General features: G+C 39.7%; 1 protein-coding gene across 6 annotated transcripts in view; it reads left to right on the forward strand.

The window, feature by feature from the left end:
* The window catches only part of LOC131110555 (glutamate receptor 3-like), a 117606-nt gene that overhangs the window by 82466 nt on the left and 10508 nt on the right, over positions 1 to 24632 (forward strand). For 3 of the 6 annotated variants that reach the window (XR_013625247.1, XM_078788070.1, XM_058063769.2), the window contains exons 9-14: positions 2733 to 2837; positions 6051 to 6257; positions 8065 to 8438; positions 9503 to 9701; positions 20238 to 20485; positions 21292 to 21406. Coding sequence is in view for 5 of the 6 variants with exons in the window: in XM_078788070.1 (XP_078644196.1) it covers positions 2733 to 2837; positions 6051 to 6257; positions 8065 to 8438; positions 9503 to 9701; positions 20238 to 20485; positions 21292 to 21406 (1248 nt within the window). In the remaining variant the exon portion in view is untranslated. The remainder of the gene's footprint in view (positions 1 to 2732; positions 2838 to 6050; positions 6258 to 8064; positions 8439 to 9502; positions 9702 to 20237; positions 20486 to 21291; positions 21407 to 24632) is intronic. The other 3 variants (XM_078788068.1, XM_058063770.2, XM_078788069.1) reach the window with 2 other exon arrangements.

Raw genomic sequence — 24632 nt, forward strand, 5'->3', positions numbered from 1 at the left:
GAGGCTTCCAAGCTGTGACTGTCAGCAGTGATGTATGGGGCCCATATCTGTCCCAGCCACTCAGGGTGAAATCAGGACTTTGCCTCTAGAGCAGTGCTCCATGACACGAGTCTCATTCCACAGCCATGCTCTCTGGTTCTACCATATCTTACTTATTGTGTGGAAATATGGGCTAATAACTATAAAAGCAATATTCACTCGCTAAATGTACTGCAAAAAAGGCCAGTAAGGATAATTCATAATGACGCCTACAGAGAACATACTAACTCCTTATTTCTAAAATCACAAATACTTCAACTTGCTGATATAGTTAATTTCCAAACAGCTAAAATAATGCATAAGGCTAAAAATAACCAATTACCTAAAAATGTCATCCAATACTTCTCTACAAGAGAGGAGAAATATGATCTCAGGGAAGAACTACATTTGAAACACTTATATGCTAGGACTACGTTAAAAAGCCATAGCATTTCAGTATGTGGAATCAAACTATGGAATGGATTGAGTAAGGAAATCAAACAATGCACAACGATGAGCCAATTCAAGAAACAATACAAGCAGTTGATGTTAAATACAAGGATGAAGAGTCTTGAACCAGTCATGATGTGCTATATATATCACTGTATTGACACTTACTATGGTACCCATTATGTCATTGTATGGTCATATTACCTTGCACTTTGGTACGAGGTGCATTATTAATTAAATTATACATTATTAAATTAATTAATTATACATTAAAAAATGTAAAAAAATTAAAAATTATTATTTTTTAATTATAATTTTTTTTTAAACAAACTATATTGGGAAAGCAGGAAGTGAACAAATGTAACAGTTACTGATTGTAAAAGTGGTACCCATTATGTCATTATATAGACATATCACCTCGTACTTTGGTACAAGGTGCATAATTAAAAAAAAAAAAAAAACTGTATTATGGAAAGCAGGAAGTGAACAAATGTAACAGTTACAGATTGTAAAAGTACCAGATGGAGGGGTAGGATTTAATAAGCTTTGCTTCTTCCTACTCCTTTTGGACATGTGGAACTGTGAACTGATTATGTGATGCATTCAATTGTAATCTGATGCATGTTCAAATGAAATAAAACCATTACCATTACCATGCAGAAAAGACAGTATAAACATTTAGAGCTTTCTCACAGTCGCAACAAACTTTGCTGCATTGTAGCACCTCCACTCCCTGTGTGAACCCCCCGCCTTAACACCTGCTTGTCCCAAATATTCAAAGATCTACACGTGGGGGGGGGGGGGGGGGGGGGCATGCTGCCCAGATGTGAATAAGAAAATGGGAGCCAGCAACAGTTAGAATATTGGCAGCAACATATGCAAGGCGTTTCATCGCCAGCCAAAGCAGCCATTATTTCAGATGGGCAAACAAACACTTGACATTGGTTTGAGTTAAGCATCTGTACAGCAGAATGCAGAGTAACTGCCATGGCGGGGCACCATGCACAAGAAACCGTGGAGCCAGTGGAATTATATGCTAAATTATTAAGCATGTATGCGGTTCACGGGCCTGAATATCAATAATTTACCACAAAACCTGGGAGGCTGAAGGTGGGAGGGACTGAAGTTGTCTGTTATATTCTCATCTACTGCAGGGGAGCAAAACCAAATAATTTAAAAATAAACAGTATGGTTATCTAGATGATAATTCGTGTTCAGATATTGAGAGGATGACTATACAGTAAATGCAACACTCGCACTTTTGTGATAAATATTCTCATTTGTTTGTATTATGTTTTATGCTGTAGCCGTCTGGGAAATGCTGTGTTGTTTCAAAGAGGTCATTATGCCTTGAACCAGGGGTGGGCTACTTTTTACTAATAGGGGCCACTTACGTTTTTAATGAGGTCCTCCAGGGGTCAGATTAAACTTATAAACACATTGATTGAAAATGGTGTTATTGATATTGCTAAAATAATAAATACATAAAAAAGTATGATTCCACTGACCGTTATGTGTAATAATTTCCTAATTTAATGATCTCTGCACCTCTAGACTATATTCATTAATTTCGCAAGGGTGCTGGAGCCTATCCCCGAACTGGTCGCCAGCCAATCACAGGGCACATATAGACAAACAACCATTCACACTCACATTCATACCTATGGACAATTTGGAGTCGCCAATTAACCTAGCATGTTTTTGGAATGTGGGAGGAAATCGGAGTACCCGGAGAGATGGCCGAGGGTGGAATTGAACCCTGGTCTTTTAGCTGTGAGGTCTGCACGCTAACCACTCGACCGCCGTGCCGTCCCCTCTAGACTATATGTAATCGACTATTCTTTTACTGTAGTTGAGATTTACCGATCTATGTAATTTTGTTCACCGTCTTATTCGTTTTGATTGTGCACGCGTTTATATCATCGCTCGCCGCATTTCCATGACATCAGACTCGCCGTCGCAAAGTCGATTTGATCTGTCTGTTATTGCCAGACGTGATGATATCAGATTTGTATCCACATTTAGAAGAGCCCCGGTTTCGATCTGAGGATAGCTGACTCCAGCGCCACTTGAGAGCAAACAATCGGAATTGTGTAACTGGAACCTTGTAATGCAAAGGGATTGTGAATCACTCTTTTGTCAGCAACACTCGAGAAGTCTGTGTTTTTCTTTTTTTTGTTGTTTTTTTTTTTTTTTTTGGTTAGATATCGTTGATATGTGTTTTGTCTCCCATCGCACCACTAACCGCCGCTCTCTCTTTGCAGATCGGGTACTGGAACGAGTTCACACGATTTGTAAATATTATGGACCCGCAGGTCACCAACGACTCCTCAGTGGAAAACCGAACGATTGTGGTCACTACTATTATGGTACACTTTCCAAATAGTTTGAAATGTTTCACGTATTCTGCCACTCAAGGTCATGGTGTCGATTGCCAATGAGTGATACATTTTGTCCTGGGCGGGTAGAACCACATCTTTTTTGTGTTGCTTTCCATCCACTCACTACACGTTGAAACAGTCGACCCGCGTGACGGGGGGGGGAGTGTTTCAACTGTATCCGTGTGGGTGTCAAAGCATTTTGATTTTCCATACTTCAGTGGCCTGTCGTAGCAGTGACATCACAATAATGGTATGAATTATAATGGTTGACTCCATCCGTTACATACGTAAGTAGACCTGTCTGTCCTCATCAAGTAAATGTTCAATGACACTTGGGATCGACTGGCCGAAGAATGACTTGAAGATGATAACGCAGTGGTTTTTATCAAGCTGGGAAAAGCTAAATAAGTATTGATGGAAGGATGAGAAGTTGTGTTATTCTTCCTTGTTATTATTTCCCTTCAATTGCTCTCCATTTGTTCTGTGTTGAACATGCATGAAGACGCATTATTCTGGTGACTGACTACACATTATTATAAAATTATTGGAGAATATGCAAAAGATTTATTGAGAATCTATCGAAGAAAAAAATACAGTCCGGCGGTAAAACGCTTGACAGATCGAAGTTGAGGGGATGCAGTCAGCACAGAACAAACAAACCATTGCTTTCCCACTTGCACTCTAATTGCGTGCGGCTGTAATGACGATGCCCGTTCTCCTGAGCAGTCCTATTGTTTGTTAATGATGATGAGCTCAGGTAGAGAAAAGATAAGCTGCAGCAGCATTTGAAAAGGACATGAAAAAGTAGCACGCCGCTGCTTTAATTCCTTCTTACAGGGAAGTCGTAGTGCATTTTTTGGGGGGGGTAGCTACAGCTACATTTTATGTTATTTTCTGTTGACTTTTGTTTTGATTTCATTTGGAATGGAACATTGCGCACCAGTGCAATGAGCTTGAATATGTGTAAATAAGACTGGGCACACTGATCTCTCTCCTGTCACTAGCATTTACTTGTGAAACCCATTCCCATTCCCATCCTCACCCGCCACTGTGCTGACCTTGCCTTTCCAAGGACTCCCAGCCCTTTATCCCCCGCACCACCCCATACCTCCGACTGTTCTTTCCCCACAGCAAGGGGTCCTTTACATAACATTAGGTTTAAAATATATATATATATTAAATTGAGTACTTTGGAAATCCACAAAAGTGCTGAAAAAAGTGATTCAAAGTTGGTGATGGATGGGACTAAAAGAGATAAAAAGTTTTTGTGGTGTTGATTTAAAAAAAAATACTGGAAGTATGTATTCCAATACATGATATATCATGCAATTGGTGGAAACAGGGAATACTGTAAGTATGTTCTCCCATTCATTTACCCCTTGGGTAGAATCCTACATTGGGTTCGGTACTAACAATAGCTTTCTGAATTACAAAATACAGTAAAGTCTCGTTATATCGATATCGGTTATAATGAATTACTACTTATTACGATACTATTTTCATTTCCCGGGAAATTTCTAGTCTTTTATGATATAATTAGTTCCGTTAGTACGATACCCGGTTATTATGATAATCCGGTTACTACGATGCCCTTTTCATCTCCCGCCAGCCAATTTGGTCTGCTTATATCGATACAAAAGCAGCTTAAATCAATCTTTGCTTAAGGATTTCAATACCAAAAAAGAACACGGCGAACGGCTGCACATGCCTGTATAGAATCTATACACACGAGAGAAACCACGAACGCAGTTGGTTCTTCTGTTGCAGGCATGTGTTTGGCCAGCTATGTGGGGCGGGTTGAGCATGACCTGTGAACCAGGAAGTGCGGGAATCGGTGTGTGTGCTGCGCTCTGGTGGTGGAAGTGTGAAAAATAAAGGTGACTGGAAGCAGCCGTTCGCCGTGTTCTTTTTTGGTATTGAAATCCTTAAGCAAAGATTGATTTAAGCTGCTCGACATCGTTCTATACTATAGAATACAATATTTTTGTAGTTACACCATAGAAACAGCATAGAATAGGTTTAAATATTACTAGAGCACTCTTGACATGAAATAACACAGATGTAGTCACCTTTATACCCAAGTAATCCAAGTTGTGGACTCCTATAGAGCAGCTACACACAATAACCCGCATAGAAAGCTTTCTAGACCTTCCAGATTCTGCACCTTTTTTTTATCCATGGACTCCCTGCTTCCGACCGAAACGGTCTGTTTAATTTACTCCAGCTCCTCTTTTAATAGCAGGTTTAACAGATATATATATATATATTAAATTGAGTACTTTGGAAACCCACAAAAGTGCTGAAAAAAGTGATTCAACGTTGGTGATGTATGGGACTAAAAGAGATAAAAAGTGTTTTTAGTGTGCAATCGTTTATACCCAAGTAATCCAAGTTGTGGAGTCCTATAGAGCAGCTCCACACAATAACCCTGCACAGAAAGCTTTCTAGACCTTCCAGATTCTGCACCTCTTTTTTCCCATGGACTCCCTGCTTCTGACCGAAACGGTCTGTTTAATTTACTCCAGCTCCTCTTTTAATAGCAGGTTTAACAGATACTATATATATATATATATATATATATACATATTAAATTGAGTACTTTGGAAACCCACAAAAGTGCTGAAAAAAGTGATTCAAAGTTGGTGATGTATGGGACTAAAAGAGATAAAAAGTGTTTTTAGTGTGCAATCGTTTATACCCAAGTAATCCAAGTTGTGGACTCCTATAGAGCAGCTCCACACAATAACCCGCACAGAAAGCTTTCTAGACCTTCCAGATTCTGCACCTCTTTTTATCCATGGACTCCCTGCTTCTGACCGAAACGGTCTGTTTAATTTACACCAGCTCCTTTTTTAATAGCATGCTTCAGTTTGGCTCACAAAACTCCATTTAAGTTGCTTCAGAGCCGCACCTCAGCAATCCATGCAGGAATCTACCCTTGGGGTCACATTGGGTGGGGTGTATTGGGCTGGGTGTCTGTTGACTTTTACGTCTTGCTGTTATCAGCGCATATTTGTGCATTTGCGAGGCATCATCTGTTTAAGCATGACTGCATGGACGTGGATAAAGCCGCTTTCAATATGCTAAGACTGCATGAGTGTGAGTGCACGAGCTTAAATGGGCGCATGTATGTATAATTGTGTATGAATAACATAATGTGTGCCAGGTGATGAGTAAACCAGTGTGTGTTTGAACCAACAGGAAGCTCCTTATGTGATGTACAAGAAAAATTATATGCATCTGGAGGGGAATGACAGATATGAAGGCTACTGCGTCGATTTAGCGTCTGAGATTGCCAAACATGTTGGAATTAAGTACAAACTGTCTATAGTAATGGATGGGAAGTATGGAGCCCGAGACCCTGAGACCAAGCAGTGGAACGGGATGGTGGGTGAACTGGTCTATGGGGTGAGTACTGGGAGCCTTGTTTTTCGCTGATTACATGACAGTTTGCAAGGAACTTCAACATGAGAGGAGATCTCATTTTTCTGTCTTAAGCTTATCACCAACAACTCATCGGCTCTTGGCCAGTCCAAAGTCTTTATGCTGTCCGGGTTGCTTTGAGGGAATTTGTGTCCAACTCAACCTCAAGCACGGGAGTGTTGATGATCATCTTGAGACGGAGAAAATGAAATCATTTCTCAGTGCTGTTCATTGCAATAATTTCGTCTTGTTTAGCTTAGAAATGTACCTTTCTTGCAGGCGTAAACAAAGTAAGTCTATGAAAACAATGAATGCATACGTGAAAGACAATGTAATCACTTTAGGGAGAGACGGATTGCACACCTTGTGAAGTGATTGTGTGATGTATATGATGAATATGCCATATAATAATCCATATACAGTATATTATGCACTATACAGGTTGAGGCTTGCACATTAGCAAAGGGTCTCGGCCATGCTTGACAGGGAGTGTACAGTCTAAAGCCTGCAAGTCTGACAGAGCACTCAAGCTCTTGCAACACCAACACCAACCCCCCCCTTCCGCCGTCAGCACCTTTTTCCCCCCAGCCACAATAGTTGAATAGAGGCCAAATACAAAATGCATAAGGGTTAGGCTTCCTCATCTGTTCAATTTCCCAACTATCAGCCTGTGAGATTGCATGGTTTGATGCGCTATCGTCTCCAAATTATCTCTCAAATGGGAAAAGTCCACTTCCTGCAGATAGAGTGCGGAAAATAGATCTTTCACGTCACTGTCAAGTCTTTCCAGCCCTATAATTTTACAGCAGGTGGGCCGGTACTAATAATTGTGTACATTTTGACCTTTTGACTGCTAAATTAATTTGATTTTGGTTGTCTTTTAAAGGTTAAGCCCGAGGCTGCTATTGCTATGTTCTCCCGCCCATTGATTGAGTGCTGCTTATGCCTGTACAAGGATTAAATGGTTATAGCCCTCCACAATGTTGTGTTGACAGGGTAAAGGAAACAATTGCGTTTATTGGGTCTATTTGTGCTGCACCAAGGGTGACCATGTAAACATTTCCATTGTGAAACCGAATATTTTCCCTATTTCCAAAGACATAAAACATAGATGAAAAGGAGCGTTTGTTTACATAAAGCAAATAATTAAAGCTATTGAATGTAGTGTTGAAATTACCTGTATGGAAGCAAGGCCATTGTAACCTTTAATAATCATGGTAAACCGTCATGGAATGGCATTGAAAACAACCTTTGTTTATGAGTTTTAACCCAGGCTGTTGGGAATAATGTTGATTTTAATTTATATTTGTCCTGTCGTTAATTAAATACAGTAAAAGACATCATCATCATTTGACAGCCCTATAGAGGGTCTAAAGTATAGACCGCGGGACATTTGTTTATTGACATTGCTTATTAACTCACGGCAAATTCTAAAAAAAAAAATATAGAAAACTACAAAAACAAACAGCAAATAATTACATAATATTTTTACAAGAATAAAGTCAAAATATTTAAAGAAAAAAACTTTAATCTTTCAGGAAAAAGATGCAATTTTACAAGCATAACAGCATGACAGCCCTAGTTTTGGAAATGAAATGTGCTTTACAGAAGACGACTGTTTGCCTTTGTGTGTTTCGTAGCCTACCTTGTGATATATTCTCTGTTTTGTTTCATCAAATGTGTGTCTCTTCTCTATTTGGAGTTTTTCAGCTGCAGCTATTCACATGTTATACACCTGACGTTCCCTGCAGATCATAACTAATGATGACACTGTGCATGTTCCTGTTTCCAGAGAGCAGATATAGCTGTTGCACCTCTCACCATTACTCTGGTTCGAGAGGAGGTGATAGACTTTTCCAAGCCGTTTATGAGTTTGGGCATCTCCATTATGATAAAGAAGCCTCAAAAGTCCAAGCCTGGTGTTTTCTCCTTCCTGGATCCGCTGGCCTATGAGATCTGGATGTGTATAGTGTTTGCCTATATTGGGGTGAGCGTGGTTCTATTCCTGGTCAGTCGGTTCAGTCCTTACGAGTGGAACCTAGAGGAACAGGACGAGACAAAAGACCCTCAGACACCCCCTGATCCTCCCAATGACTTTGGGATCTTCAATTCTCTCTGGTTCTCACTGGGCGCCTTCATGCAGCAGGGCTGTGATATCTCCCCAAGGTGGGTTCAGTGGAGCAGAATGCTAAATCATGCACTTGCAGTTATGATATTTAGATACATGTCATCTTCATCTTGTTGGGAAAATTATATATATGTACAGGAGACTGATTAAAATCAGGTGTGATTGACTAAAATTGCTCCTATGACCAAAATTAGTGGAGTCACAAGGAATTCAGAAAAATATTGAAATATACCACATTATATATTTTTGCTTGAATTTGTCCTATTTTCCTGCATATATGGCGGCCCAGACCAAAAAAATCAGAAATAATCAAAATCAGAATAAAAATATAGTTGATATTTGTCTCTCACCTCTTTTGGGAACACCATCCAATCTTAAATATATTCAAAATACTGTAAGGTATGTGAGATTATTTTGTCAGTTTATGCAGAAACACCAAAGCAAACTTATCCAAGCATGTCTTGTTGAACATTGATTTAGTACCGGGAGACTTATCTTGCAACAGAAGAAGCTCCGCCTAAAAAATCTTCCCATAAAGATAAATATATTGAGAGGACAATTAATTAAGATTCAATGGAAACTAAAAAGTTATATAGTTATGGTTCAATAAGCTGGTTCTACTTTAAAATGTTCTGTGTTCAATCTGTAGTAAGACACAGTACAGGTGGTCTTTGGGTTACATTGTTCCGTGTTGTTGTTCTGTGGTTATGTACTGTAGGCATACCCATAAATCTCAACCGAAACATTAGAAAACTCAACGGGACACATAACTGCCAGGTCGACGGTCCCTTGAAAGTGGTAGTAGTAATCAGTAATCAGTGTAGTGGCCTACTTGTATTTAGTATTTTATGTATTTTGTGTGTTCTGTGTACAGTGTCTTCGTTAACTTTTATTAAGTTAAGTTAACTTTTAAGTGTTTTTAGGTGTAATTAAATTATAAGACCCGACACCATAACTCGGAGAAGAACTCGTATGTAACCAGAAGACCACCTGTACATATTTGAGGAAATATACAATATAGTCAATCAGTCGTAAATGTCTATGCTTACATAATTCCATGTGTGTTTCTGTGTTTTCCATGTCATGGACAACCTTCTTCTAGGTCTCTGTCGGGGCGTATTGTTGGTGGGGTGTGGTGGTTCTTCACCCTCATTATCATCTCCTCCTACACAGCCAACTTGGCTGCCTTCTTGACAGTGGAGAGGATGGTCTCACCTATAGAGAGCGCAGAAGATCTGGCCAAGCAGACAGAGATAGCCTATGGCACTCTGGACTCAGGTTCCACAAAAGAGTTTTTTAGGGTGAGTAGTGAGTTGCATGAATCACAAATCACCACCATTGCTTGGAGAATGCTAGGAGACCCGAGTTCGATTCCACCCTCGGCTATCTCTGTGTGGAGTTTGCATGGATGTGTGGGTTTTCTTTAGGTACTCATTCCAAAAAACATGCTAGGTTAATTGAATGTGAGTGTGAATGGTTGTTTGTCTATATGTGCTCTGAGGGTCGCGGGGGTGCTGGAGCCTATCTAGGGTACACCCTAGACTGGTGGCCAGCCAATCACAGGGCACATATAGACAAACAACCATTCACACTCACATTCATACTATACAGTTAATTTCCTATGTAATTATTTTAATCTCCAGGGGTCAGCAACCTATGGCTCCAGAGCCGCATGTGGCTCTTCAGCCAAACATGCTAGGTTAATTGGCGACTCCAAGTATGAATGTGAGTGTGAATGGTTGTTTGTCTCTATGTGCTCTGTGATTGGCTGGCGACCAGTCCAGGGTGTACCCCGCCTTTTGCCTGAAGACAGCTGGGATAGGCTCCAGAAAATGACTGAATGCATACATCATCATGCTCGGTGAGGTCATGGATGAAGTTCTCTTTCAATGTGTAGCTTACGTAGCAGAATTCTTGACCTGCACTAGATTCTGGAGTTGTGTTGACAGAAACGCAGATCTCGAACCCTTTTGACATGAATGTGAAATTTATGTATGCGGCAGTGCTGCAGTGTGCAACCTTGAGGCACCGGGGGCTGTCAGCAGAAAGTGTGATAACAACATGGAAGAGACTCTGAGGTGATAAAAAAAAAAAATGGGAGGCTAATCAAAGCGCCCACATCAGACTCAAAACTCAGAGGGGTCAGCTCATGAAATATAATTAGTTAGCTTGCCATGGCTGGCAAATTGGACATGATGAAGAAGAGGCCTATAGGTTAAGCTGAGCTGTCTGAAGAAGCCTTCAAATGGAATCCACTAAAAGTAGACTACATGCTCATTCAGGAAAAGGTTTTAACAGACCTTCATATTTTGATATGACATTTTATGTAGCAGCTGTTGACATAGCAACATTAGTTCTGCCGTCTTTTGAATTGGGTGCCCTGAAAGGAGTAACGAATAATGTAAGTGTAAATTATTTTTCCCCACTAAAAAGAAACACTAAAAAGACAGTTGAAAATGGAGGTTTCTTATAAAAAGACATGCCCAATGAAAACATGCACAGGGCGGGAATGTGTCTCTTTTCACCGTTGAACACATAAAAATGACTGCTCTTTTCATCAAAGCTGCCGCATATGTGACTATATAGTGTATTTTTACGTATCTAAACGATGGTGGATGCCAATTATAGATTACTCTGTAGGTTCCCCAACCTGACAATGGAAACACATCAGGTCTGCCGTTCACAGAATATCTGACAAGTGGTCACCAACTGATGGTTCTCCTGGCTTCTGTAGAATAATGTCCTACATACACCCCAACGTTCAAACAGAAAATGACATGTGTGAACTGCTATTCTGAGTGGCTTTTAATTAAAGCTGCAGAGGGTTGACAAGAAAAAAAAAAAATACACTCCATCTTAATGAGATCCATACGGCATCAGCCAGCTGGAAACATCAGCGTCTCAAAATAATCATATGTTGCCAAGCTTGTGACATCCGTAGCTTGAATTTTTGATGATTGCACCAGTCATGTAAGTCACCATATTCAGAGAAGTTCAGACATGCTGGTATATATATTGTGCTCGATCAAATAGATGTAAAGAGATTTACTATTGCGGTTGTCGTCTTGCCTGTGAAGCCACTATTCATAAGGCCGCCTACCTTAATTTCCAAACAGCGAAAATAATGCATAAGGCTAAAAATAACCAATTACCTAAAAATGTCATCCAATACTTCTCTACAAGAGAGGAGAAATATGATCTCAGGGAAAAACTACATTTGAAACACTTATATGCTAGGACTACGTTAAAAAGCCATAGCATTTCAGTATGTGGAATCAAACTATGGAATGGATTGAGTAAGGAAATCAAATGCACAAAGATGAGCCAATTCAAGAAACAATACAAGCAGTTGATGTTTGCTAAATACAAGGATGAAGAGTCTTGATGTGCTATATATATCACTATATTGACACTTACTATGGTACCCATTATGTCATTGGATGGTCATATCACCTCTTACTAAAAAAACAAAAAAAAACCTTAAACTGTATTTTTGAAAGCAGGAAGTGAACAAATGTAAAAGTTACTGATTGTAAAAGGACCAAATGGAGGGGTAGGATTTAATAAGCTTTGCTTCTTCCTACTCCTTTTGGACATGTGGAACTCTGAACTGATTATGTGATGCATTCAATTGTAATCTGCTGCATGTTCAAATGAAATAAAACCATTACCATTACTATTCGGTCCAATGCTCGAGTTGATCCTCCCAGCCAAATAACGCTAACAAGGACGGTCGCTCTCTGAGATGGTTGATGTCCTCACCAGGAGGATGAGTGGCTCCAGAAGTTTATAGTATGTGGGTACTCGGCTTCCCCAACAGGTTCAGGATCATCTCGTCATTGCATCCCTTTAGACCAGGGGTCGGGAACCTTTTTGGCGAAGAGAGCCATGAAGGCCAGATATTTTAAAATGTGTATCTGTGAGAGCCATATACATTTTTTTAAACATTGAATGCAATATAATGTGTGCATTTTTATGTAAGACCAACAGTTTTAGATAATGGGCTCTAATTACGTAGACCAGGCACACTACCCCACGCCAATGGGGTGTGGCCAGCACACTTTTGTGAGCAGCGCAGTGTCTAATAATAAATCAAATACAACTTCTGCTGCTGCATAGTTTTGCACCGTACTCCGTAGACGTATTTCATTCTTTTGGCCATCTTCGTCAGAAGGCTTGGTTCTGCAGCTTTAGCTATTTGACTAAAGGAGGAAAGTTTACATTTACATGTTTTTTTGACATCTCAATGACCGAGGTAGACTACAGCATTACCTAGTAATAATCAAGTTTTGGTGTTTGACCTGGAAAATATCATCAGGAAAGATAGATATGGTTGGCTGTATTGCAGCAGAATATAGATGGACGAATTAAAATGCATAAGAAAGTTGTTTATTTTGAATATTATTTTTAACAGTCATTTCTGTGATGTTTACTTTAAAATGTTAGCAAAAATACATTTTTATTGTGGTAAGAAATGCTTGAGAGCCAGATACAGTCATCAAAAGAGCCCTACCTGGCTCCCGAGCCATAGGTTCCCTACCTCTGCTTTAGACCTTAGACCCTTACATCAATTGCGTGCTACCGGGTCGATTGCAAAGGTAGTGCAAGATGCATAGTATATCCATAACAAAAGTTATACGTTCACTTGTCATAGCTAGTTATGTAGAATTGGATGACTTTGCTTTGCATCCTGAACTTGATTATAAGAATTTGTGTTTTCTATACTTATTTTAGAATTAATCAAAAAATGGTTAGTATGATGGCCAATAACAATAACGTGCCACATATAATTTATAAGACAAGTGCTGAAAAATTTGGGGTAATGTTAACCAAAAAACATGTTAACCGGGGCGTATGCTAACCAAGGTTTTACTGTTCTTCATTGTTGTTCAACTTTGTTGAAGTTTCAATTTAGGGCAGACTGTTTGTTTTTCGTATCGTGATAATAAACATAAAGCTCACTCTGAGGATATGCCATGACCCCTACCCGAACTGTGCCACTGTCACTTGTGTCACTTTGAGTGGAGTTTAAATGCACCTTCAAGTCCATCAAAAGGCTTGACTCTGTTGTTTTGGAAACCATATCAATGGGAAAGATGCAGCCTAATAGTGGCTTCAATAATAAATTAGCTGTTTAATTACATGAAAAAAAAATAGTGTGAGACCGTGAAAGACCCTTCATGCACCTCATTTACCAGCGTAACAATGAAACAAGGACAATGACGCATAGGAATGAGACCGCAGCTTTGTTTGCCCCTTAGATAATTTCACATTTAAGTCTTGAGGGCAAACATCATGCCTTTTACTGATGTGCAGGTGTGATGAAGATGGAACAACAGCTTGTGCGCAACCACCGAGGCATTTTTTTTTTGCTCGGCATAAAAATCAATTTCACGTTTCAGCTATTGTGACGCACACATTAGAGCTTCTGCATGGTCCAACACGAGGTTTAATGACTAGATTTTCAGAGCAGACCTGCTTCTGGCCAGAGATTCATGAAGAGAAGACAATTTATTCCAGGAATCCTGAGGGCTGCACTGCAATCACATCGATGCTTTGTAACAACTCCCATAGCTCTTGTCACGATGTGTTTCAGTGCAATATTGACTGATGGAGCTTCTATAAAGATTACAGCTTGTTTGCATATATGAGCGAGCTATCAGATGTAATGATAGACTGCTGTGAGATCGCCGTAGCCTTTTTTTTTTTCCTAAGAGAGCCTCGCTTCTAGGGCCAACTTCAAAGATCTGTCAGTTGGCATTCAGTACATAGCATGACATAAGTACACCCCCGGAGTATTCACTTTTATTTCTTGGGACAAAGGTAGTCCACAGAGAATATTGAATGGAGACTGCGGTATCACCACAAACACTGCGAATGTTGAGGTAAACATAATACAGGGTGAAGAAAGACCGACACTGTATAAGCGAAACAAGCAGTAGAGAATAAAAGGCTGAGTCCATAATGAAAGTATGCAAGCGTGCCAAGGGAAGAATAAAACAGGCACTAGTCCAAAGCAGTCCAAAGAGTAGTTGGAAGAGTACTGGGAGAGATTTGTAAGTTGGAATCAATACAGATTAAGTGGTTATTTAGAGTGGAGAGAGCAATTACTTTTTTTGGACTCTGCACTTAAATAACTTTTCCACTTTTACATCCCGTCTACTGGGACGTTTAAGGCCAGCAAAACATTCAAACAATGATCTCTCTGAGCGAAAATGACAATTGTACATAACAGTTTTTGTATGATTTGGTATTTGTTGAAAATTTTCACAGCCTAGTCAGATCAAAACCAGTTTGACGCCCCTGCACTAAATTGTCCATAGTTGTTAATGTCTATACAGTTAATTCATTCATTAATTTCCTACTGCTTTTTCCTCACGAGGGTCGCAGAGGGTGCTGGAGCCTATCCCAGCTGTCTTCGGGCAAGAGGCGGGGTACACCCTGGACTGGTCGCCAGCCAATCACAGGGCACATATAGACAAACAACCATTCACACTCACATTCATACCTATGGACAATTTGGAGTCGCCCTATAAAGTTAATCTCCTTTATTTTAATCTCCAGGGGTCAGCAACCTATGGCTCCAGAGCCGCATGTGGCTCTTCAGCTTCTTTGTTGTGGCTCCCTTCGCAATGCTCAAGTATTTTCTTTAACATATGCATCTTTGTAATGAGTGGCGGTAGAGTGGTTAGCGCGCAGACCTCACAGCTAGGAGGACCAGGGTTCGATTCCACCCTTGGCCATCTCTGTGTGAAGTTTCCATGTTCTCCCCGTGCATGCACATTCCAAAAACATGCTAGGTTAATTGGCGACTCCAAATTGTCCATAGGTATGAATTTGAGTGTGAATGGTTGTTTGTCTATATGTGCCCTGTGATTGGCTGGCGACCGGTCCAGGGTCTTGCAGTAGAAAATGAATGAATGAATGAACTACTTTGATACCCCAAAATTCCCTCCAAATCTGGCAGTCAATCTTCAGTGAGCAAGGGGGTAAAATGGCTCTTTTCATAGTAAAGGTTGCCGACCCCTGGTATATACAGTGGTGTGAACAAGTGTTTGCACCCTTCCTGATTTAAACAAATTTCACTTTTTTCATTTAAAAAATGCATTTGCAGTTGTGTTGTCATTGTCTCATATTTAAATTTGTCAGATAATCTGAGATATTTAAGTGACAAATGTGCAAAAAAATAATAATTATTTATAATTATACATACATTTTGAAGCGGATTTGTTCAATAAGATGAAGGATGATAATACAGTATATGATCTGCACTTAGCACATGAGCGAGAAGCTAGAAGTCGATAATGAAACATCTGTTTTTTTTTTCCACTCGTTTTGATTCCCATTTAAACAACCCTGTTGAAACTTCGCTTGCTATGCAATCAGCCAATTTAGGTTTTGGTTGAGCCGCTTCCCAGGTCTGATATTGATGAATTGACTTCATAAAGCACTGAGACAGCACACTCTGTCGTTGGTAATCAATGCCCAGATCCATTCTTTTTCTCTTCATTTGAGGAGGCGTTTGGAGCTTTTCCGCAGCCAAATAGATGAGCTCGGGGTCTATGGGGAAATCGTCCTCTAAACTAGCGTCCTTTCGGCTTTGTGTGACACATGCAAATTTTATGCCTGTAACAAGATTGTCAACAAAAACATCACATTGAAGTCCAAGATCTCCTCCCATCTGTCATATTTGCATTAGACCCCAATATCCAATGTCCCGGACTTAAAGCATTTTCATCTGCACAGGGGAAGATTCATCATGCAGACTTTTTTCTAATTTGTGTTATGTCGCTGCCTCTTCTCATCCTCACCCTTGGCCTGATGCTCTATGACAAATGCCTACAAACAAATAATATATTGCTGGAGCCAGTAAAGCACTTTCCTCAGGTCAAGGTTAATGTGTTTGTTTATTGATAGAGATGCATTAGAGATGAATATGCTCCTGTTAAGGGTTTTTTTTTCCAGACACTGATGAGTCTGGTTTGTATGATGCACAGGGACAAAGCTGAATATGCACGCTGAATCCCTGAAGTTACATTATATTGAACTTCATTACCTGAGATTTACACAACCAAATTTTTCCTTTGCTGGAGGAATCATTTTTTAACTGGAGTTAAACTGATGTTTACCATCAAGACTGCTTTTATTTTGTCCTTGCCTTCCAGCCAACAGTAGACAAACATGAGGAGGAATATGTATCTATTGGAAAAATCAATCAGAGTGAATGACAAAGCTAAAAGAGGCTATAGATACTGAGTCAGAGTCGGAATGATCAGTAAAGTACTGCATTGTACTTACACATAAAATAATCATAAATAATAATGTGGACAATAAATAGATTACATCAAATATGAACAACAATGTACAGCGTAAACAGTAATTTGTATAAATAATTTAAATAATTTAGAATAAATACATAAAACAATAATTTAAAGTTTGGATGTGCGTGTGGGCAGGTAGAGGGGCTTATTTGGCATTGAGCAGTCTGATGACCAGGTGGAAGTAGCTGTCAATAAATATGATATGTGAAAATGACTAGTTGTTATTTTGCAGTTGGGACACTACAGATAGATTCCGGCCACAGAATAGTGTGCTTGGATGCCTCGTCAGTAGGCTTGAAAGGAGGAAGGGAGGAGCCAAATACAGAGTTGTGCATCGTTCTGTGTGTGTTCTAAGAACAAAATAATCACCCACAAACACATAATAAAGACGACTAAAGGATTCCGTGGCCGGAATCTATCTGTAGTGTCCCAACTCCAAAATAACCACTAGTCATTTTCACACATCATATTTATTGACAGCTACTTCCCCCTGGCCATCAGACTGCTCAATGCCAAATAAGCCCTTCTACCTGCCCACACGCACAACCAAAACTTTAAATTATTGTTATTAATTCTAAATTATTTAAATTATTTGTACAAATTACTGTTTACACTGTACATTGTTGTTCATATTTATTCTCCACATTATTATTTATTATCACACGGGAGCCAGGCAACGACATTTCATTGGCAATTTCACTGCTGTGTTATTGTGCAATGACAATAAAGAAAGTCTATGTCTATGTTACAGTAAAAATGTGCAGTACAAATACAAAGTAGTTTGCCATTGCATTTATTAAAAACAATATTTCAAACTATTGTTTTGAGTTCCACTGTGTTGCTCTCTTGAAACTAATATAATCCAAAGAATGTTGTTTTAAAACAGCTTAAATCTTTTTTTTCAGCTGTTTGGTTCAGCCTCTGTTTTAGAGTGGAACCTCGGTTTTTGTTATAAGTTCATTCGAAAACCGTAAATCCAATTAATTAATTGTAGACACCCAAAAATATGAACACAAAACACATTTTATTGGAAGTAATTGTAATTTTACACATAAAAAACTAAGCTAAATTTGGGTACAGATTCCTCGAACACTCGAAGGAAGGAGCCAGATACAGAGTTGTGCATCGTTCTGTGTGTGTTCTATGAACAAAATAATCCCCCACAAACACATAATAAAGACGACTAAAGGATTTTGTGGCCGGAATCTATCTGTAGTGTCCCAACTCCAAAATAACCACTAGTCATTTTCACACATCATATTTATTGATATGATGCACACAGCAAGGAACAACTTGTTCTCTCTTTTTTTCACTGTGAGGCGTTCAGGTGCACTCGGAATTTTGTGTGTTGGGCGCTAATTGTTTTTGATTTTTATTAGCGAATTGAGGAAACTCCATTTTGGAAACCACTGCACTATTTCATTGCTCATCTTTATATTTCATGTATAAAAAAGAAAGAAAATAAATGAATTTATTTTATCTTGTATTACAAGTTTTATTTAATTTAACTGTCAGGACAGTTTTTTAGTAAAGTGACCTAGTCATGTCATTATTGATTTTCCCATAACCATCCTTTCAGTTTCTTATGGACATTCCGCGGCTTTGGACTGAGGAACCGTAACACCCGGATGACACTTATTGATTTTGCTTATCTTTTCCCTGTTGTGAGATTAAATCTCTTAAATTGTGTAACATTTATGTGATTGATTATCCAAGTGACGAGACCTTGAGCAGACTATCAATGTTCCCGAAGGATAGATCCCGCTAGTAGGCTTTGTTTAGGCTGTGTGATTTTGGTTAGACAACATTTACTCGTTTGTGGGAGTATCTTGGACAGATGTCACTTCCAAACGTCCGTCAAACCATTCAGTCGCCAAAACTGTCAGTCTATTTTTGGCCATCTAATACTGTTTACAAACAGTACGTTTAAATGTCTTAGTAATAATACTTTCCCATTGAGGAAACGTGCTCGTTACTGTTGTACCAGCAATTGTACAAAGTCTGAAACCCCTTATGCCAAAACAAATCCAGCACCATTGAATAATTTAATCGATGCTTATTATAGATAGTGCTCGACTCACCCAGATTTGCAGGCTCGCTAATCCTGACCCAAGGCGCCTGGAGAATGCTCGTGTGAGTTCTGTGATGGGGATGCGTGGTGTACGAGGAACTTGCTTTACTCCTCCTGCACATTGACAACATGGTAGCAGAATGTTAATGGTAATGGTTAATAGTTTTATTTTATTTGAACATGCATCAGATTACAATTGAATGCATCACATAATCAGTTCACAGTTCCACATGTCCGAAAGGAGTAGGAAGAAGCAAAGCTTATTAAATCCTACCCCTCCATCTGGTACTTTTACAATCAGTAACTGTTACATTTGTTCACTTCCTGCTTTCCGTAATACAGTTTAGTGTTTTGTTTGGTTTTTTTTTTAATAATGCACCTCGTACCGAAGTACAAGGTGATATGACCATACAATGACATAATGGGTACCATAGTAAGTGTCAATATAGTGATATATATAGCACATATTTTTAGCCTTATGCATTATTTTAGCTGTTTGAAGATGAACTATATCAGCAAGTTGAAGTATTTGTGATTTTAGAAATAAGGAGTTAGTATGTTCTCTGTAGGCGGCATTATGAATTATCCTTACTGACCTTTTTTTGCAGTACATTTAGCAAGTGAAGATTTCTTTTATAGTTATTAGCCCATATTTCCACACAATAAGTAAGATATGGTAGAACCAGAGAGCAATAAAGAGTGTGGAGTGATTTCTGATTGAAAACAAATTTTTCTTTGTTCAATATTTAAATATTTCTGCCCACCTTATGTTGTATATTTGTAATATGAGGTTATTGTGATCCAGAAATTTATTTTCCTTCACCTTTTCAATGTCTACACCGTCTATTTGTATTTTCTGGTATGTGTCCTTTCTGCTGTTACTAAATAGCATTATTTTAGTTTTACTTAAGTTCAAGGACTATTATCATCAAACCATCTTTTTAGTGTGACCATTTCTTCGTTGACCTTTCTAATGATTTCGTCTGTACTCCCTCCAGAACAAAAAGCAGTGGTATCATCTGCAAATAATACTAGCTTTAAGTGTTTTGTGACTTTGGAGATATCATTGATGTACAAGTTAAACAGTTTTGGTCACAGGATTGACCCCTGGGGAACTCCGCACGTAATAAAAAAATCCATAAAAAACACATGTATTTATATGTTCAATTCATACATTCACCATGACAAATGTGCATCCCTGTCAAGAGAAATGGAATTTGTAATTATTGTGCTTCATGATCTCACTAACTTCCAACAGGAGTCCATTTTGGGAAGTATTTGAAGATATCACACAGTGGTTTTCAATGGATGTCTTTAAGTACTTCTTAATACCACTCTCAATCAAGTGATCATTAAGCTCAAAATCCTACAAAAATCCATTGAACACGTGATGCGCATTCATGAGATTCTGAACCGCCTCTTCTTTTGTGTTCCTCTCCGCACAGCGATCCAAAATAGCCGTGTACGAGAAGATGTGGTCGTACATGAAATCCGCTGAACCCTCAGTGTTTGTTAAGACCACACCCGATGGCGTGGCCCGGGTACGAAAATCAAAGGGCAAGTTCGCCTTTCTCCTCGAGTCCACCATGAACGAGTACATCGAGCAGCGGAAGCCGTGCGACACCATGAAAGTCGGCGGCAACCTCGACTCCAAAGGCTACGGTGTGGCGACGCCCAAAGGCTCAGCATTAAGGTGGGTGGAATAATATAACAATATCCTCCATGTTGTTATAGTATTCCACCTACCCTGATGTCCCCCTGTTGTCATTCTCTTCTCCTCCTCTTCTTGTTTTTTTATGGGCGCAGAGGTAACGGTAGTATACTTTTCAATGCACTTGAATATAAAGGGTTTTTTTTTTTGTTTTTTTGCTAAAAAATGTTTTTATACATGTGTTAGAGCTGTTATTCGAATCAAATCCTAATGATACGGTTAAAGCTAACAGTCATTTCATATGTATGTCTCTCTCTTCCCGTTCCCCCCCCCCCCCCCACCCCGATCTCTCCTACCGTCCCGTGTGTCGTCCTACCTGACTGTTATGTTTTCACTTTTAATTTAACAGTTCACTGGTTTTTCAATTTAGCCCTTTAAAAAGCTGTGCCGTCACTTGTGACAAATGTTAATTTGCATGACGTTTGTTGTTTGATGTTTGTTACTTCTCTTCTCAATGACAAGTGTCCCCATCCCGCACACTTCAGTTCTAAACAACGTAAACCCCTTCATGCCACCTTTTTTTCCGAGATTTAACTACTGTCTTTACCTTACCTTAATTGAGCCTTTCTTATCTCTCCTTAAATTCTTAAGCCGCAATTTGTCCTTTCCTAAACCATTCTGAGTAACTGGTTCTGTACGTAAGCCCCTGCATTGATTGATTGATTGATGGTGGTCGTCTTCTCCACCGTGAACCTATCATTATGATGCCTCGAAACACCCCATTCCTTTGCATTAGATTTCTCACGGACCTGTGCATTTTCTTACAAGTTATGTTTTATCGTTTCAAGAAATGCTGTTAACCTGGCAGTTTTAAAACTGAATGAGCAAGGCCTCTTGGACAAATTGAAAAACAAATGGTGGTACGACAAGGGAGAGTGCGGCAGCGGGGGAGGTGACTCCAAGGTCAGCCTCGATGTCACCGCAATCGGGTACTACAGTGCAAGAGTAATCGGCAAGGCTGTTAGAGCAACCCAACCAGAACCGAACCAAATGTCCGTCCTGTGAACAACCTGCTGTTGCCCTTACAGCGCAGCACTAAATTGACTGATAGTCTGACACTTTAACGCAAAAGGAGCCCTGCTTAGCAAACAGGAGATGAGTGACATCAAGTGCACATCAATCAGAATAGGAGGTGAAGATACTGCCCTGCAGTTGTGAAAGTTTGAGCTGTTTTTAGTCATTCTTAAACATCTGTAGGGCACTTCATTCCGCTTTTAGGATTAAGATAAACTTTTCGCAATCTTATAAGCATTAAATATTTTTAGGTGTCTGATGCTTTTGAATGAATTGAACCTGCAGCAGTTAAATCAGTTGTCAAAATGGCTCCACAGAGGCCGTTGGAAAGCAAGGGGAACAGCGGCGTCTTGAGGGGACTAAGCATTGCACATTGCAACGTGAGAAGTCTAATTAACATTAAAAGGCTTGTGATTTGTTTTTAATGGATCATCTGATAAAACACACTGGGTTCGATTCCACTATCGAGCTCGTTAATAACATAGCTTTTTGACCCTTTTGACGATCACAACCCTCCCCTCTTCTTCTGTGGGTAAATGATGAATGATTTTCCCATTATGGAAGCTAATGGTGAGTGTTAAGCCCCCTCTCAACCATGACAAGTAAGTATAACATTAGTTGATGATGTGCTACTGTGGTATCGTGCCCCGTATTCGCCGAATTACATAAGACAGCTGCATTATAGTCTTTACATTACAGGTCAATGTAAAGATAAATGATGCTGTCACCTCAAATGGGATGATATAGGTCTGGTAATTGGCTAGATTATATGCAACCTGTAAGAGGCTGTGGACTACAGCTGTGTTATTATACCTTCAACGGTTACTTGTCGGGAATTGGCCTTGACCACAATTCACAGTTAAGCGGCAGTGAATTCGTCTTAAAGACAGTCGTTATGCTATGCTATTCTGGACCGTGTAGAAGTCCGTGGAAAGTCAATGAGGATTTGTTGTCATGGTGCAGGCGCACATCCCTGATATGCTGCATGGGTGGCTGTGATTCTTAACACATGATAAAGGCATCGAGTCTTTGACTTTGTGGGGAAATACACCTTTCAGTCTTGTTTTGAAGAAATACAAAAAAATAACTGATGAAATATTTATATGTTAAATTCACCAATGATTCGGGCTGTTTTTTGTATATTTAATATTTAAAATAGGCTGCACGGTGGAAGAGTGTTTAGCCACACAACTAGGAGACACAAGTTCGATTCCACCCTCGGCCATCTCTGTGTGCATGTTCTCCCCGTGCATGTGTGGGTTTTCTCCGGGTACTCCGGTTTCCTCCCACATTCCAAAAACATGCTAGGTTAATTAGCGACTCCAAATTGTCCATAGGTATGAATGTGAGTGTGAATGGTTGTTTGAAAACAAATTAATGGATGTTTTAAGTGGAACATTGGTTTTCGTACGCTGCCGTGACCGTATGATTTTGTTTTTTTGTCAAAAAGTCGTGCTAAAAGTTTTGATATATAATATTTAATATTGCAGTGAAGCGCGCAGACCTCACAGCTAAGAGATCAGGGTTCAATTCCACCCTCGGCCATCTCTGTGTGGAGTTTGCATGTTCTCCCTGTGCATGTGTGGGTTTTCTCCGGGTACTCCCGTTTCCTCCCACATTCCAAAAACATGCTAGGTTAATTAGCGACTCCAAATTGCCCATAGGTATGAATGTGAGTGTGAATGGTTGTTTGAAAACAAATGAATGGATGTTTTAAATATGAAAGCAGACTTACACTGCAGATACTTCAGTGGAACCTTGGTTTTCGTACGCTGCCGTGACCGTATGATTTTGTTTTTTTGTCAAAAAGTTGTGCTAACAGTTTGGATATTTAATATTTAATATTGCAGTGAAGTGTGCAGACCTCACAGCTAAGAGACCAGGGTTCAATTCCACCCTCGGCCATCTCTGTGTGGAGTTTGCATGTTCTCCCCTGTGCATGTGTGGGTTTTCTCCGGGTACTCCGGTTTCCTCCCACATTCCAAAAACATGCTAGGTTAATTGGCGACTCCATATTGTCCATAGGTATGAATGTGAGTGTGAATGGTTGTTTGTCTATATGTGCCCTGTGATTGGCTGGCGACCAGTCCAGGGTGTACCCCGCCTCTCGCCCAAAAACAGCTGGGATAGGCTCCAGCACCCCCACAACCTTCGTGGGGAAAAAGCAGTAGAAAATGAATGAATGAATGTTGCATTGAACAAACTCGTCTGTTTTACATTCCGCAAAATCAAGCGTCCAAAGTACCGCGTACATCACTGACTCGCTGTCTGTTCATTTTTTCACTCCACAAAGTGAAAAAAGGCAAAACAAGAATCACTGCATTTTTATGGTACAACCACACGTTTTGTGTATCCTCAAATTATCCTAGCTGATTCACCCATTGGCATTGTTTGCAGTGCATGCAAGCAAAACAAACAAAAAAAATAAAATGGTGTTCAGAGGTTACTTCTTGCAAATAATAGCGCTCTGACAAAAGATGACAAAAAGGTCACTATATAATTAATGAAGGTATTTTTGCATAGTGAATCATGCATAGCAACTCCAGAAGGGCCGGAAATGAGCATAATGGGTCCCTGAGCAGCATCATAAAAGTCGGCAGAAAGCATAGATTAAATATTGTCCTCGTAAGGTTCCCTCTTGAGTCGCATTTTTTTCAATATTTGCATTGGTAATGTTGCTGTGTTTTGTAGGCGCTTAGCTCATTAAGTATCTTTTTTAGCGCGACTGAGAGCGTGCTCGGGAGCCATCATACCGTCATTGGTGTTTTATAATACACAGGTATGTACTCCGTGTTTGTTTGCTGGCCTGTTTAACCTCTTCAGGAGTCATCGGAGAGACCCGATTAAGTGTTGCCCGAAGCGCTCTCTTCCAAACACTTCATTGCTTGCATCATGCTTACAGCTCATGCTTCCAATACACATAACACACACATACACACACACTTCCTTGTCCTCCAGCACAACACAGTACAGCCTAGATTGAGTTTCAGACACAGAGCATGTTACAGGGTAATTGCATTGTTAATCAATGTCTCCATGAGGCAAAACGATGCTCGGGTCCTCACAAAGCGTTTCTCAGGATTGGCTTTGAGGCATACCGTGGCCTAATCTTCTC

This window comes from Doryrhamphus excisus, linkage group LG22 (assembly GCF_037039965.1).
Source record: "Doryrhamphus excisus strain RoL-2023G ecotype Guam linkage group LG22, RoL_Dexc_Guam_v1.1, whole genome shotgun sequence".
Taxonomy (NCBI): Eukaryota; Metazoa; Chordata; class Actinopteri; order Syngnathiformes; family Syngnathidae; genus Doryrhamphus; species Doryrhamphus excisus.